The 13,933-nt window shown below is 38.5% G+C and overlaps 1 protein-coding gene across 3 annotated transcripts in view; it reads left to right on the top strand.

The window, feature by feature from the left end:
- Nucleotides 1–13,933, top strand: part of PARN (poly(A)-specific ribonuclease) — a 39,483-nt gene that overhangs the window by 19,530 nt on the left and 6,020 nt on the right. For all 3 annotated transcript variants that reach the window (XM_074552565.1, XM_074552564.1, XM_005487658.4), the window contains 3 exons: nt 937–1,023; nt 5,535–5,609; nt 11,074–11,263. In XM_074552565.1, the coding sequence (XP_074408666.1) occupies nt 937–1,023; nt 5,535–5,609; nt 11,074–11,263 (352 nt within the window). The remainder of the gene's footprint in view (nt 1–936; nt 1,024–5,534; nt 5,610–11,073; nt 11,264–13,933) is intronic.

The raw sequence follows: 13,933 nt of genomic DNA, 5'->3' as shown, positions 1-13,933 counted from the left end.
AGTGTAATAGTAACAGAATGCAGTTCTAGAGAGATGCAAGTAACTGTTGGAAAGTACATGCTGTAAGGGCATAAATTTAATTTTAAATTCAGTTAGATGGTCAGATCACTGAGCTCTGGCTCTGCTGGAATGGTAATCTAATTACATTGCATCTTCCTTCCCCAACTGTTTGATACTGAGTGGAAGAATGGGTAAATACTGTGGGTCATTGAGAGAGTGCCAAAGCTACTGATTTGTAAAGATGCTGCTTCCACTTGCTGGCCAACTTACAGGATTGTTTTGATACTTTGCCAAGAAGGGCTGCCAGAAAAGAGTCTGCCTCTGAAAGTCTGTCTCTTTTATCTGAAAGCCACTCCTGTAGAACAGACTGATGCAGATATTGTAGGAGAACCTGAGCCAAAGAGGCTCTCTGAGGCTCTAAACAGAAAGCATTGCAGGGGTGGCACCTTGGGCTGGCTGGTTTAGCCACTTGAGTTGCTTTCTGAGATGTAAACCCCACTGTGGGTTCAGGAAGCAGTCTGGTGGTTGTTTGCAGAGAAGCAAAGCCACCTGAAGAGTACAGCCAGGTTTCTGTGGGAGGTGCACTTGGGGTCTGCATTTTTAAAAAAGAGATGAGGCACAGCTGACTAGGTGACTCTTGTAATTTGTATGTTTGTTTGTCAGGTCGTGAAATAGCAAGTTTGTGCAATTTTTCCTGAAATAATGAATTTCAGTAATGTGTTAAGATAAATAGTATTGAATATGTGAATGTGACTTTCATCATCTTTTGTGTGTTAAATGTGTGTTAAAAACTCATTTAAAAGAATGAAGTTGCTGCACAAGATAAAAAGGAAAGGGAAGAAAAAACCACATAACCACACTAGATGACAGTTTTAGGATATTCTAAAGATACAAGCAGTGACTTTTATTTTAACAAAAAAAACTTTTGTTTTGTAGTGCAGCCCAAACGAGATCATGTTCTTCATGTTACTTTTCCCAAAGAGTGGAAGACTAGTGACCTATACCAGCTTTTTAGTGCCTTTGGTGAGTGATACAGTCTGTCTTCGTGGTTTTTTGGGGATTTGGGGTTTTTTTGTTTTGTTTTTTTGATTGTTATTATTAATAAGGTAAACTTCTGGTTCGTTTTGTTATTTTTAGTCTGTGAGTGCAGACTTATTGCTAGCATAGGTAATGATGAATCTCTTCTTGTAATGTTTGAATGTGATGTCCTGTGGACTTTGTAATGATGTGTTGAAAATTACTGTTCTTATTAACTGCTCTTTAGAAATCTTTATTTTGGTGCTTGTTGAATATTGTGGATCTTTAATCCTTTTATTTACAGCTTCTCCTGATGGGAAGTAAGAGTTTATATAGGTGTAAAAACAGAATGGGGATTGGTGTGGGGCAGATGGAGGCTTTAGGAACAGGGTTCATCCTGCAGCCGGTGTAAGGCCAAACTCCAGCATGTGAGTCTAGGCAAGCAAGCAAGCTTGAAAATAACTAAGTTGATTTCCAGATTGTGTACCATCCAAGTGAGAAGAAACAGCAGAAGGGGTAGTTAATAACAAGTACAAGTATGAAATGTAGGTACCTGGACAGCTGAGCTAATAGATGATGTGGAAGAAGAGACCTTATCTCTTGTGCTTGGTACTCTTGTCTGTGCAGGGTCTCTGGAGCTGCATCCAGCTCCCTCAGTTCCTTGTGAGCATTCGATCTTCACTGCAGCCGGGGTCAGTGGAGTGGTTAGGATTTAATAGCCCCGACTGGGAGATGTAGGACGCGAGAATGTAGAGAATGAACAGCAGCTCCGCCAGAATGTAGAAATGGCAGGATTCTCGCGGAGCTGCTCTTCGGGGTGAGGAGCGCGGTTTGGCCTCGGCTCCCGGCGCTTTGTGGCCCTCGGTTCCCGGCGGTTTCCCCCACTCGGCTCCCGGTTTGTGCCCCTCGGTTCCCGGCGCTTTGCGCCCCTCAGCTCCCGGTTTGCGCCCCTCAGCTCCCGGTTTCCCCCCCTCGGCTCCCGGCGGTTTGCGCCCCTCAGCTCCCGGTTTCCCCCCCTCGGCTCCCGGCGGTTTGTGCCCCTCAGCGCCGCCGCTTCCCTACGAGGGACGGGCACGGCCGCCAGGGGGCGCGCTCCTACGCCGCTCAAGGCTCGCTTTGGGACTTGCCGATTCCCGCACCTCTGCAGATTTTAGAGCTGAATGTTTTCATGTTTCCATTTACAAACTCCAGGTTTGTAATTAATCTATATTTTTTGAAGTCTTTTTGCCGTGGTATTTCAAAAAACCCTGCAGATTATTCCTTCCCAAATTCTGGAATACAGAAGTACCCATGATTTTCCAGTTGTAGGTGGATAGAGGCAGAGTGGTGCAGCGTGAGGTTAAGCGATTTACCAAAAGCTACAAAAAAAAAAGGCAGTAGCAGACATGAATTATCCTAAGGTATTACATCAGTTAAAGCAAAGTGCCTTGAAATCAAGCAGTATTAGTCGAATTTTACAGAAAAATTATTTTAGAAGGAATTGAAGCAGAGTTAAAATCTTCCATGGAGCGTCTAACAAAATATGGTGAAACAGCTGAAAGGGCTGCAGTGTCACACTTGGAACTGGTTTACATTTGCTACTCTAGAAGGGGTGTTCATGATTCTGAAATCCTTCAGGACTGCCTGCATACCAAGTGGACACCTGTTCATGCAAGATGTTTTTATAGTCTCAGGGGTGAATGTAGTTTCACTGTACCAGTACTTGCAGCACTATGCAGTCTCTTAGAAGACTTTAGATTCTTAAATTTGCATTGTTTATTTGGTCATGCTGATGTGAAATAGGAAGTCATTAAAACAGGATTTGCTGGAATACAGCTTTGGTGTATAGCTTCAAGTTCTACTTAAATTAATGTTTTTTGGGCTTTTGATTAAAACTCATACTATCGAAGTATTATAAAAACTGCTGCTTAATTGCCAGTAGAAATCATGTAGGAGATGTACAAGAACAGAGTATAAAAAGGAAAATGTTTCAATGATGTAATCCATCAGTATGAATTTATTCTGTGGACTTAATCTTGTTTGCATGTTTGAGCTAATATGTGGAGAATTTTCAAATTTCTTTATAGAAGAAATACATTTTACTTACACCTTCATGTCATTGTCCACCCATGCCACCACCAGTGGCATTTGTAAAAGTATTGAAGACTTGATGTGCAGAGAGAGAGATTTCCTGGTTTGTTTCTCTAGAGCTGCTGTTCCATTACATTGCTGTCCATGGCTTATCTGCACTGGCCTTGCAGTGAGCTGGCACAGGACTCTGGTGATTGCTAAATATTGAACTGCAGCTGCATTTGCTTTCCAGATCTTTATTTGCATTTCACCATACTTCTGAAATGCACAATATTTACTGAGTGCTTAGCAGTATTGCTGAATGATTTAATTTATTAATCTTATCTCTCCTAAATTCTTACTTCTTAATAATGATGAAATGTGGCAGTTTGTAGAGAGCATTTCTTAAGCATGGAGAGTTGCATAAGAGCATTTGTTGCGGTTTGCTTCAGGTTGGAACTCAGTGTCTGCTAGTTAATGTTTGACTTTCTTTAAATTCTGTATTTAAAATGTATAAATCTGAATATAAAAGCAAGATATGTTGGCAGGTGTTGAAACCCTTTATTAGCTAAAAATACAAAGTCAGAAGTCATATGGAATGCATCAACCTTTCTGCAACAATAAACAAGGATCTGATACTGAAATTATGTGCCACCAATAGGTTGGATTTTTATTAATTTATTTTTATTTGGCACTTAGTGAAAATATGGATTCTGAAGTCCATCTGAATAATAGCTGAATTCCTTTAGGAATTTTTTTTTGTCTGTTGCGGATCCTATTTTATACTGAGGACGCAATTGCAAGGTATTCAGGAGAATTTTTCTTTCTGATCTATCTTTCAGTTTGCTCAGGTAGCTTGAAATTAATAAACTGTATATATAGGAAGAGGACACAATATGGACAGCATTTCTGTGTTCCAGAGTTACAACAGAATATGGGTTCAGATGTCTGAAATGATTGTTTAGAAAATTTCGTCATTAGTAATACAAAATTGGAGAACTTTCTACACAAATCATTTTAGAGCAAAGACTTACCAATGCATGTAGAGGAATATGAATTTGTACAGTAATTTCTGTCCTTTAAAGGAAGCTCCATGTCAGGGTCCTGCCACATTGCACTGCAGTTCTGAGCTGCAGTCACAGCTTGTGGTGGGAAATGTTCATGTCCTGCCAAAAGGATGTTCTCCCTACACCAAAGAGCCTTACCCATAGGCAGCAGAGTTCTGTGTTCTTGAAAGGCAAAATTATTAGAAATTCAATTAATGTGCCCTAAAATATGTTTAAAGAAATTCTAACTTCATGGTGTAGGCTACTCTTAATAGCAACCTTAGCCCTTCAGTACAGGGAGATGTCAGAAACCATACTGAATTAATTATGGTTTTGGCAATGATCAAAATGATTATAACTTAAACTCCTAAATAGCTGGCTACTCAAATGTATAGCATGCGAATGAAATCTATCTAGGCTTTTATTTTTTTATAATTAGAAAATCTGTTTATAATCTGGCTGGATTTCAGAAGAGATTTCTATAACCTTGTAACCTGTAGACTAAATTAGATTTCAATAGATAAAACAACTGAGAATAAATGTATTTTAGCCATTTTGCATCGTTGTTTTTAACCTTGTAATGTCTGAAGGTTAAATGGTGGTGTAACATTATATATAACTTGATTTTCTAGTCTATGTGAAAAAAAATGGCACCAGTTTTCAATATCTGAATTGTACTAACAGTAAAGCACTTAGATAAGGACAGGAGAGGTAAGCACAGGAGATGTAAATGGATTTCAGACTATAATAAGACCTTGTGTCTGGAATGGGAATCCTTTCCTCTGCTTTTGCTTGATTATGAGCTCTTTTAGTGCTAATGTGACATTTTAAGCCATTCACATAGAAAATGCACTAACTGCTTGATGAATAGGGGGACTTATTTCCAGTCACTGTTCCATTGTAACAGCTTCCAAATGAGGTCCATGATTTTGTGCATTTGTCCTCATATTGACTCAAATTAAGTTTTTAGTTCACATCCAGGAAATTATGTATAGTGGGATTCAAACAAATCAGAGTTTGAAAATTTAGTGTTCCAACAGTGGAGTTCTCCCTTGGTGTGATCAATCCTCTACCTACCCCTTTCAACTGGAATTTATCATCGCTCAAAGAGCTGTTATTTATTTAAGTGAAGGGCTGAAATTCCCAGATAATCACTTCAGTTTATTTTGTAGACTCATGTAGAAGCCACGAAGGGAGGATGTGAGGGTCTGGGATGTGCAGGATGCTCACGCTGCCCTGACTTTCTGAGCAGTTCCAGGCCCTTGTGCAACTGGGTGTGAACTACCCACCTGTACAGTGGACAAAAGCCTTCTCAAGTGCAGTTACTCCTAGTTGGCTTTTCTATGTCATGGCATATCAGATAAAAATCTGTGACTGAGTCTAAAATAAAACTACTCATAAAAATTTCTTTTGCTTTTCTAGGTAACATTCAGGTTTCATGGATTGACGATACATCAGCATTTGTCTCACTGAGCCAGCCAGAGCAAGTACAAATAGGTGAGTGTTGGCTTTACTTCAGCCTTAAGGCTTTAACTGGCTCCTGCAAAATGCTCTGAGCCAGCAGGGTCTGTGATTCTAATGGCAAAAGCACTGACTTGCTTGGAGGAACTGGGCTTCCATACAGCAGCACATGTGTGGCAGCAAAGACAAGCCCAAACTGGACTTGCTTGAGAGTTTTGTGTTTCATTCCATGACCCTCCCAGTCCCTAAACCTGTATGTAGAATAGTGCTGGTTTCTTCACATGGGGCTGTATTTATTGAGGCTATTTACTGTTACTTTGCACAGAGTATAACTGTCAAAGACTTTTGTGGTTTTCACCTCCAAGTACACTTTGACTTATGCACATTTGGTTTGGTTTACATTTACAAGGAATAAATGCAGTGAGAAGCCTTTTGGTGCTATTGTAGAGCACATGCAAAATAAGAGTGTCCAAAGAGCCTGGACTGCTACTGTGCCTGCAGTCTGTGTGTGAACAATATGCAGTCTCTCCAGACATAAGTTTGTAAATTTGTATTTGAACATTTGAAAATATTGCTGTTAGTTATGTGGGAAAACAGGCTTCTTGGTGTGTTGGGTTTTAGGTTGGGCTTGTTTGTGGTTTGGGGATTTTATGTTGTTTTGGAGGTGGCTTTGGGGTGGAGTTTTAAAAGATTTTTGATTGACTGTAGTGGAATCCAGAAGCTCTTAGTGGTTTCTCTAGTTGCTTTGGGCATTTATTTGAGTTCTGACCCATAACCTTACTTCAGGGAGCAGTGGCTGGAATTTAAGGCCATTATAGATGATCATTTGGGATGTGTTGGGTAATGTCACCCCCATTTACTGAAATACTTGCATCAAATGCTGTGGGACCAGTGAGAGCAGCAGTATATGTAACTCTTCTGATTAACTGGCTAAAATTTTGTTGCACTTAAGAGCTTTTCAGACAGAATTCCCACAATTAAAAAAAGAAATAAAATCTATTAGAAACCCCCACTGAGTTTAGCTCATCTATCCTTACCAAGCTCAACTAAAGCTTTCAGGGTCTGGATGTACAATCAGTGCCTCTGTGTAATTCCCTATGAACATCCTGGGAGTGTTTTTCACACTTGCTCATACATTCATAGCTGTGCAGAGGATACTGAGGGCTCACCAGCAGCCTCCTTATAGCAACTGCTCCATAGCAGCAAGAGCCATTGTTTCTTCATCCATATATAGATATAAGAATGAAATAACTTCTAATGAGAAGTTCCAGATAAAGAATTATGTCAATTAAAGCCCTCCTAGATCCTGCTGCAGTAAATTCCCCACTGCTCCTCAGGTACTTATCCATTGTCTAAATGCTTGGCATATACATTGTCACCACTACTTTTTGTAGTTGTTGTTCTTGATTTGGTTTTGGTTTTTCTGTTCTGTTTTGGTTATAGCCAGTACATATTTTGGAAAGAACTGAATTATTGAAATTGAATCTTTCTGGCACTGCTCTGTGTCTTTTTTTTGTGCTTTGACAAGCAGGAGGCTTGTTCTGTGGCCTACATGCTGGGAAATGTTATTTGTTTGAAAGCACAGGTGATTATAGTCTTTCATAGATTTTCATGAAATCAGGTTAGTAGATATTCATATACTGAAAGCAGTAAGTCATCCAAGCTGATAAATTAAAGCAACCTCAATTACCAAAAATTGTGTGATTTGTACTGTAAAATTGCTTAAAATTCTTGGTATTTCGTTGGTTTGGGACCTGTTTGTTTTGGGGTTTTTTTCTGTAATAAATGCATTTTAAAATCAATTCTGTTATTCTATTCCCTATCTTAAATTCTCTAATGAATTGTTTTGGTAATAAAAGTCACTGTACTTGTGATTTAGTGAGAAATGTTTAAATGAAGAACCTAGGAATAAATATAGTGTGTCCTGTTTTTTAACCTGTTCCTATAAATGTCTGCATCTTCTGGCCTTTGTAAAAAGCCTTGGAGGACTGTGAAACAATGTGAATACAAGGCAAGGTGTTGCTATGGGTGTACTTCTGTGCTTGTCTTTTAAAGAGGTTTCTGAGCTGCTATTTAGAATCTGTATAGGCACCTTCTATCTTCAGCTGATACAGAAGAGGAGAACAAAGGGATGGGCAGCACCATGTACAAATTGGTGTTATCAGTTTGGGTACAGCCTGCATATAGTTGCTCTTATCAAGTACACTTGAGATACTCTGGTCAGCTAATTAGCCACATGTGTTAACTTTTAATGCCTTGCAGCAGAAATTGTCCAGGTATGCTTGAAGGACTGAAAGCTGTATATAGGTTAACAAAAGGGGCCATTCATGTTACATTGAAAATTTCAGTAATATTTAACAAAATATAGTTGAATTCTGCTTACACCTTGGCAATGTCCATGGTTACATCATCATGTACATGTTTCTTTAGGATTTATGGCTTCTCTGGGAGTAAGTTTGTACATTTAATGTGGAGGAGCTCAGCCCTGAATATTGTGTAGGGGACAATTGAATTCTATTTAGGTTAATTTAAAAGATGCCCTCTGATTTGGGATGTTGAGTCTTCTGCTTTCTGTTGGTAAAATAGGCACACAGCCCTGCTGCTTCCACTCCTGAGTTTTACTTTGAAATACTGGACTATGCATGTTCACTTTTGTCATCATGGCAAACTTCTGGATTGTTACATGTGGCGTGAATAGCCCTAGTAGTCAATAAATAAGGCTGTGAAACCATATGGTGAGTATTGAGAGTAAAACACAATACTGCCTTAGCTACTCCTAATTGCACACTGTTGCTGTGGCTGAGGCAGAGCTCCCGTGTTTAAGGAGAGCATGGGCAGATGAGGTTAATGCAGCATCCATACAGAGGTCACTTAAAGGCTTCACAGGTGACATTTTACTGAAGTATTTCATAAGCTTAAGTGTTTAGTACTGCAGCCTTAATCTGTATAGCTCTGTGTGTTTATTGTATTTATATATTGTGGCTTTTCTTTTACCTACATGGTTCACCAACATATTTGTCTTTTTATTAAGAGGCTTAATATTATCAGTGGCCATCTGTCAGGATGTTGCTCTCCATAAGAGCAAGGACTTGACAAAAAGGATCTTTGTAAACGTTCCTCTTGGACCACTCAATGACAGTCAGCCTGTTTGATGCCTTCCCTAGTAATGAGGGAAGGGGCCATCCTCTAGAAATGCTTTTCCTAAAATAATTTGCAGTTACTGTTATTCTGCTGAGACAGAAACTTTGGGGCTGCAGTTAATGTGAAATGCAGCCACGTGGTGTTGGTACTAGGTCAGGTTTGGCACAGAAAGATTTGTCTCATCTCTTAAAATTTAAAGAAATACCCCCCCCAACTTCTCTTTAGTTTTTTAGCATTCACAGAACATTCTAGCAATGCATTTCTTCTGTTGGGAGTGCAGAACCACCTAACTGTATTTGCTTTGCTGGCAATATGAACAGCATCCATCAGAAAAGCATCAGAGGAGCCGCTCTTCAATTCAAGACCATGCAAGATTGTTTTATCTCTGTGGCTCCTTAGACTTCTCCATATGGCTTCATTTCAGTTTTTCAATGATGAAGCAAAATATTCAGCATGTAACATTTTATATTAAATATATATACTATATAGGTATATGCATATATTTGTGTGTGTATGTACCATATGAATGGATTGCTGTAAAATACACACCTTATTTCAAGAAAGTAGACTTGACTTTGTACATAAAACACTGACTCTTGCACAGATTTATTTTAGAATTATATTTAGGCCTCAAATGATTTGTTTTTCCTCCTTGAGAAAGGGCTGAGTTTATCAAGGAATTAAATGGCAAGCCCATAACTTTGGCTCATATCTTGTAGCAAAACAAATAATGTTATTGTGTTTTAACAAATGAGTATGTATCAGATGATCCATGGTAACTTTGTGCTTGATTTTAGCAAGTAAAAACATGCTTGAGTTTAACTAAACAAATTTTCCCCCAAGGAATGTTGGCTGGCATGCAGTAAACTCCAGTGAGCCTTATTAATTCATTCATGATGCCTGCCCCATAACTTCATGGGCAATAAATATTGTCCTAATTCTTACAAGCAGATCCTGTAACTTTGCAGTTCAAAACAAATACGAGAGGGATGAAAGGAGGTATGTCTGACACTTGTTGGATAGTGCAGCTATCTCATGGGGCTGTTAATCATAACTACTGCTGTCTGTACTTGGGATTAAAATTAAATAGTCAACGCTCCTGCCTGGTCTTACGTATGTTGCAACAGCAGCATCTATAAACCATGGCAGGTATTGTAGAAATCTATTTCACTGTTACACAGCAAATACACAGAATGGATGCTCTGTCCTGAAAGAGGAGAAAAAAACACATCCACCCATCTTCCTCTCCTTTCTGAAATGTGGTGTTGGAGCTTGCCATCTCTAGTGCTTGCACCAGAGGTAGCACAGAATAATATGTATTTATAACTCAGCTAGAATCCCAGAGTGGGATATGCATCTGAAATGGCTCTAAAAAATTGGAAGTACATAATAAAATCAGGATTTTTGTCTCCACTACAATTGCAGTATTTTAAAATGTGCAGGAAAACAGTCTGGGGTTGGGGAGGGGGGTTGTTGTGTTTTGTTTACATTTAAACTGGTTTAATGCTTGGTTTACAATACTTTCTTTCAGAGAGCTAGGCTGAAAGCAGCAGAAGACACCAGTTGACAGTCAGTTTAATTTGCTGATTCATCTGTTACAGGGATGGCGTCAGGCCAGAGCTTGGCTCGCAGACTAAAGGCTGAGAGCTGTGAAGATGCTGGGGCTTGAAGGAATGTTGTTAAATTGTTACTGAGTGGAGGCAGTGAAAGTTTTTTTCTGTAGTTTTAAAGTGCTTCTAATTTTGCATTGACAGAAATCTTTCTACCTTGAACTCGAAGTGGTTTTTGGTTAAAGGGAGATCAGACATTAGAAAGGTACAAGGATGGAACAGCTGGCTGTTAGTTAAGTGCTTCTTCCATGGATATCTTGTGCAACCAAAAATGCAGCTCAAATAAGCTTATGTTTCACAGCAATCAAACAGAGTTTTGGCACAGGCTTTGCAAATGTCGTCTTTTCCTGGCAGACTTGCAAAATAAACCTGCTGGGTTAAGTAATGAGACTAAAAGGGAAAAAATCCAGGAAATCTTTTCTTGCCAACAAGCAATCTGGAAGAGGGTTACGACTGAAGAATTGATAGTTTCTAATTTAAAAGAAATGTCTTAAGTAGATTTAACTCTTTTTGCACAAAGTCTGACTTTGAGAAGAGCTTTGAGCATCTAGTTCAGACACTGTGACTTCTAGAGAATATGGCATTTTGGGTTTGTTTTGTTTTTTTAATTGCTAGCAATGGAACTAGAAATTGTTTTATGAACAGAACAAATAGCTTGCAGCCTTCTGCTTTTCCAAATAAGCTATTTCAGTAGAGGGCATGCTGTCATTTAAGTGTTTTGTGTATAATATCATTCTCCTCCTCCATAGCTGTAAACACCAGCCGGTATGCTGAAAGTTATAGGATCCAGACATATGCAGAGTATGTGGAGAAAAAACATGAAGAAAAACAGACCAAGAGAAAATGTACAGAAGATAGCTGGAAGGAGATGGAGAGGAAGAGGTTAAAAACCCAGTGCACACCTTACGTTTCCCAGAGTCGGTACTACTCTGTTAACAGGTGAGATGTCTGTGCTGCCAGCTCGTGTTCTTCCTGCATTTCTGTCCAAAATCTAACAATTTTCAGGTAGTTCTTAACTAATCCAGGACATTGTTTCTGTGTGTATTTCTTTGCATATAAATCAGCAGTGGTACATCAGCTGTCACAAGACAGTAGGTAAAGGAACAGAGGGAATTTCATTATAAATGTGATCAGACAGACTTTTAAATGCTGAGATCTTGAGGGCAGGTCACATCACAGCTTCTGAGCTTGATGTAGCAGCATAATTCCTTATAACCGAAATTTCAAAATTATTTTCTTTAGTCATAGGACATTTGTGAATGGCTTGTGTCATGTGGACACTTAGTTGTCATGATGTATCTTTTAAAGACCATGTTGGTTTTGGGCTGACTTTCCATGGTGATAACAGTGCCACAAAGAATGGTATAAATTCTCTTCTAGAGCAGTCCTGATGGAGTTGTCCTTGTGCTTCAGAAATAGGATGGCAAATGATGATACTTGCATGGCTTTAAGCTTTTAGTATAAAGCTTGAAAAGGGCTTTAGTTCATTATTTAAGGACAAAATTGTTAGGCCATGATGCTTTTGGTTCTGGTACAGTATGTTCCCTGTGTTGCTGTGTGTATTTCTTGTTCCATATTTATCTGCTGATATTAATGACAGGTTTTGGATATGATGGTAACAGGCAGCTTCTTTCTCAGTCATCTGTGTAGCTGAGCATGTGAAGAGATTTTTAGTGTTAATATAATTGTATAAATAACTTATCAAGTTATTGCCATTCTTCCCCCTCCCTTCTCCTGCACTGTCCCACCAGTTCTATGAATTGTGCATGAGAATAAGTTTGAGTGGTGTGTGTAAGTTACACTTCTCTAAGCAGATGTTTTAGTTTGTTTTTGAGGGATTTTGTCTCCTTCTCCTCCCTGTCCTGTGGTAACACAAACCAAATTTGGTGGTCATAAAACCAGTGCTGAGGTATTTCTGCCTTATCTTTCTTGGAATGCTACATTAAGTTCTAGTTCTCATTACATCTTTCTGTAAATGTTAATCTGTCGAGTAACAAATTCACTAAAATTGTTCTGTTCTTTTCATGACCTTTTAATTTTGCAGGTGTGTATTTTGGCAAGCTGTCAGATGTTCATGGCTTTTGTCATGCTGGGAATTCTAAATGTGTTTTAGACATGTTTGATTCAAGAAAACATATGGAGGGATGATGATACAATCCATATCAAATGAAGTTAGTTTAATGGAACTGTTGTACTCAGGGATCCTGGGGAGTCCGTGCTGTGAGGAGCTGTAAGGATTCTCCTGGCAGCAGCCTGCACGTGGCTAAAGCTTAGCTCTAAGGTGGTGGACTATTAGTCTGGAAATACTTACTACACCTTGAGATGCTGCAAAGAAACCCAGAGTTCTAGTTTTGTTCCTGCCACAGGAAGTGTCTCCTCTCAGTGAGTGCTGGGCTTTGGTACCTCACCGGTTGCAGGCAATGGTAACGATGGCAGCTCATGAAGAGCAGGAAATGCAGAAAGCTGATTTGCTGTTGTCTTGCAAAGAAGTTTAAGATCCACCACAAATGTGTCATTTGGAAAACTGCTGAGCAAAATTTTCACTAAATTCTTTCCCTAAAATTTGACATACCCCAGTGAGTTGTCTGTCTAAGCACTTACTCTCCTTGAAATTTTTTAATACCTTTTCTTCACCTAGTGTTGTAAAATTCTACAAGAAGTAGCTTTTTGTTTTCACATGTTAAACAACTTGATAGCCTTGGAAAGCAGCCTTTATTTTGTTGACAGATCTCTTATAATTGATGTTACATAATTTTTTGTTCTCTTATTATTCCATTAATAAAGTGATTTGGTTCTGTCCCACATTGCCTCTCATGCAGGTCTTTTGACATGTTTTTCTTGATTTAGTTTTATTTTTTACTAGTTATATTTAATTCTTTTGTTAATTTATATTTTGTAAATGCTTCCCCTGAAGTATAACCTGTTTAGATAGAACGTGGAACTGCAAACCATAATCTTTGATTTCACTCAAGATGAACTCTTTATTTTCCAGAAGGTATATAAAAATATTTCTATCTAAAGATATATAAAATCTTTCTATTTTATCTATTATATACAATAATTTTAAAATAAAATATAGTGTTAATGTTTATATAAACAATCAGGACAAATATGTGTGTGCATGTGTATTTGTCCAGATTAGTTGAAGTCGTATCTAGCTGAGCACTCAGCCCTGTGATGTATCCAGCAGCTGATCCCTTATAATAGCTTCATGTTACTGCATCCTTTATTTATTTATTATTTAATGAGCTTGCTGCATCAGCTTCTGCCAAGGAGCACAGCTGCAGGATAGCAGTTTGTCTCCATGATGACAATGTGTCCTGGTTACTTTTTCATTCAGTAAGGAAGTTATTGAGTATTTCTTGTAAGGAACTTTTGTCTTAAATGGACAGATTGATAAATATGTAACAAAGGTTCTTTAATTCTTGTCTTGTTGATAAAACTGTAGTTCTATGTTGTAGAGGAATTTCTCTTCAGAAAATAAAGTTTAATAGTTTTAATAGCTGTCACAAGGTAAAATAATTTATAATTAATATGTATCCCTTGCATATAACTTTATACTACCCTTAAATATAAAAATTGATTTCAATGGAAATATGCCTAATTATG

Source organism: Zonotrichia albicollis, chromosome 16, assembly GCF_047830755.1.
Source record: "Zonotrichia albicollis isolate bZonAlb1 chromosome 16, bZonAlb1.hap1, whole genome shotgun sequence".
Lineage (NCBI taxonomy): Eukaryota > Metazoa > Chordata > Aves > Passeriformes > Passerellidae > Zonotrichia > Zonotrichia albicollis.
This window is presented reverse-complemented; position numbering and strand designations above follow the sequence as displayed.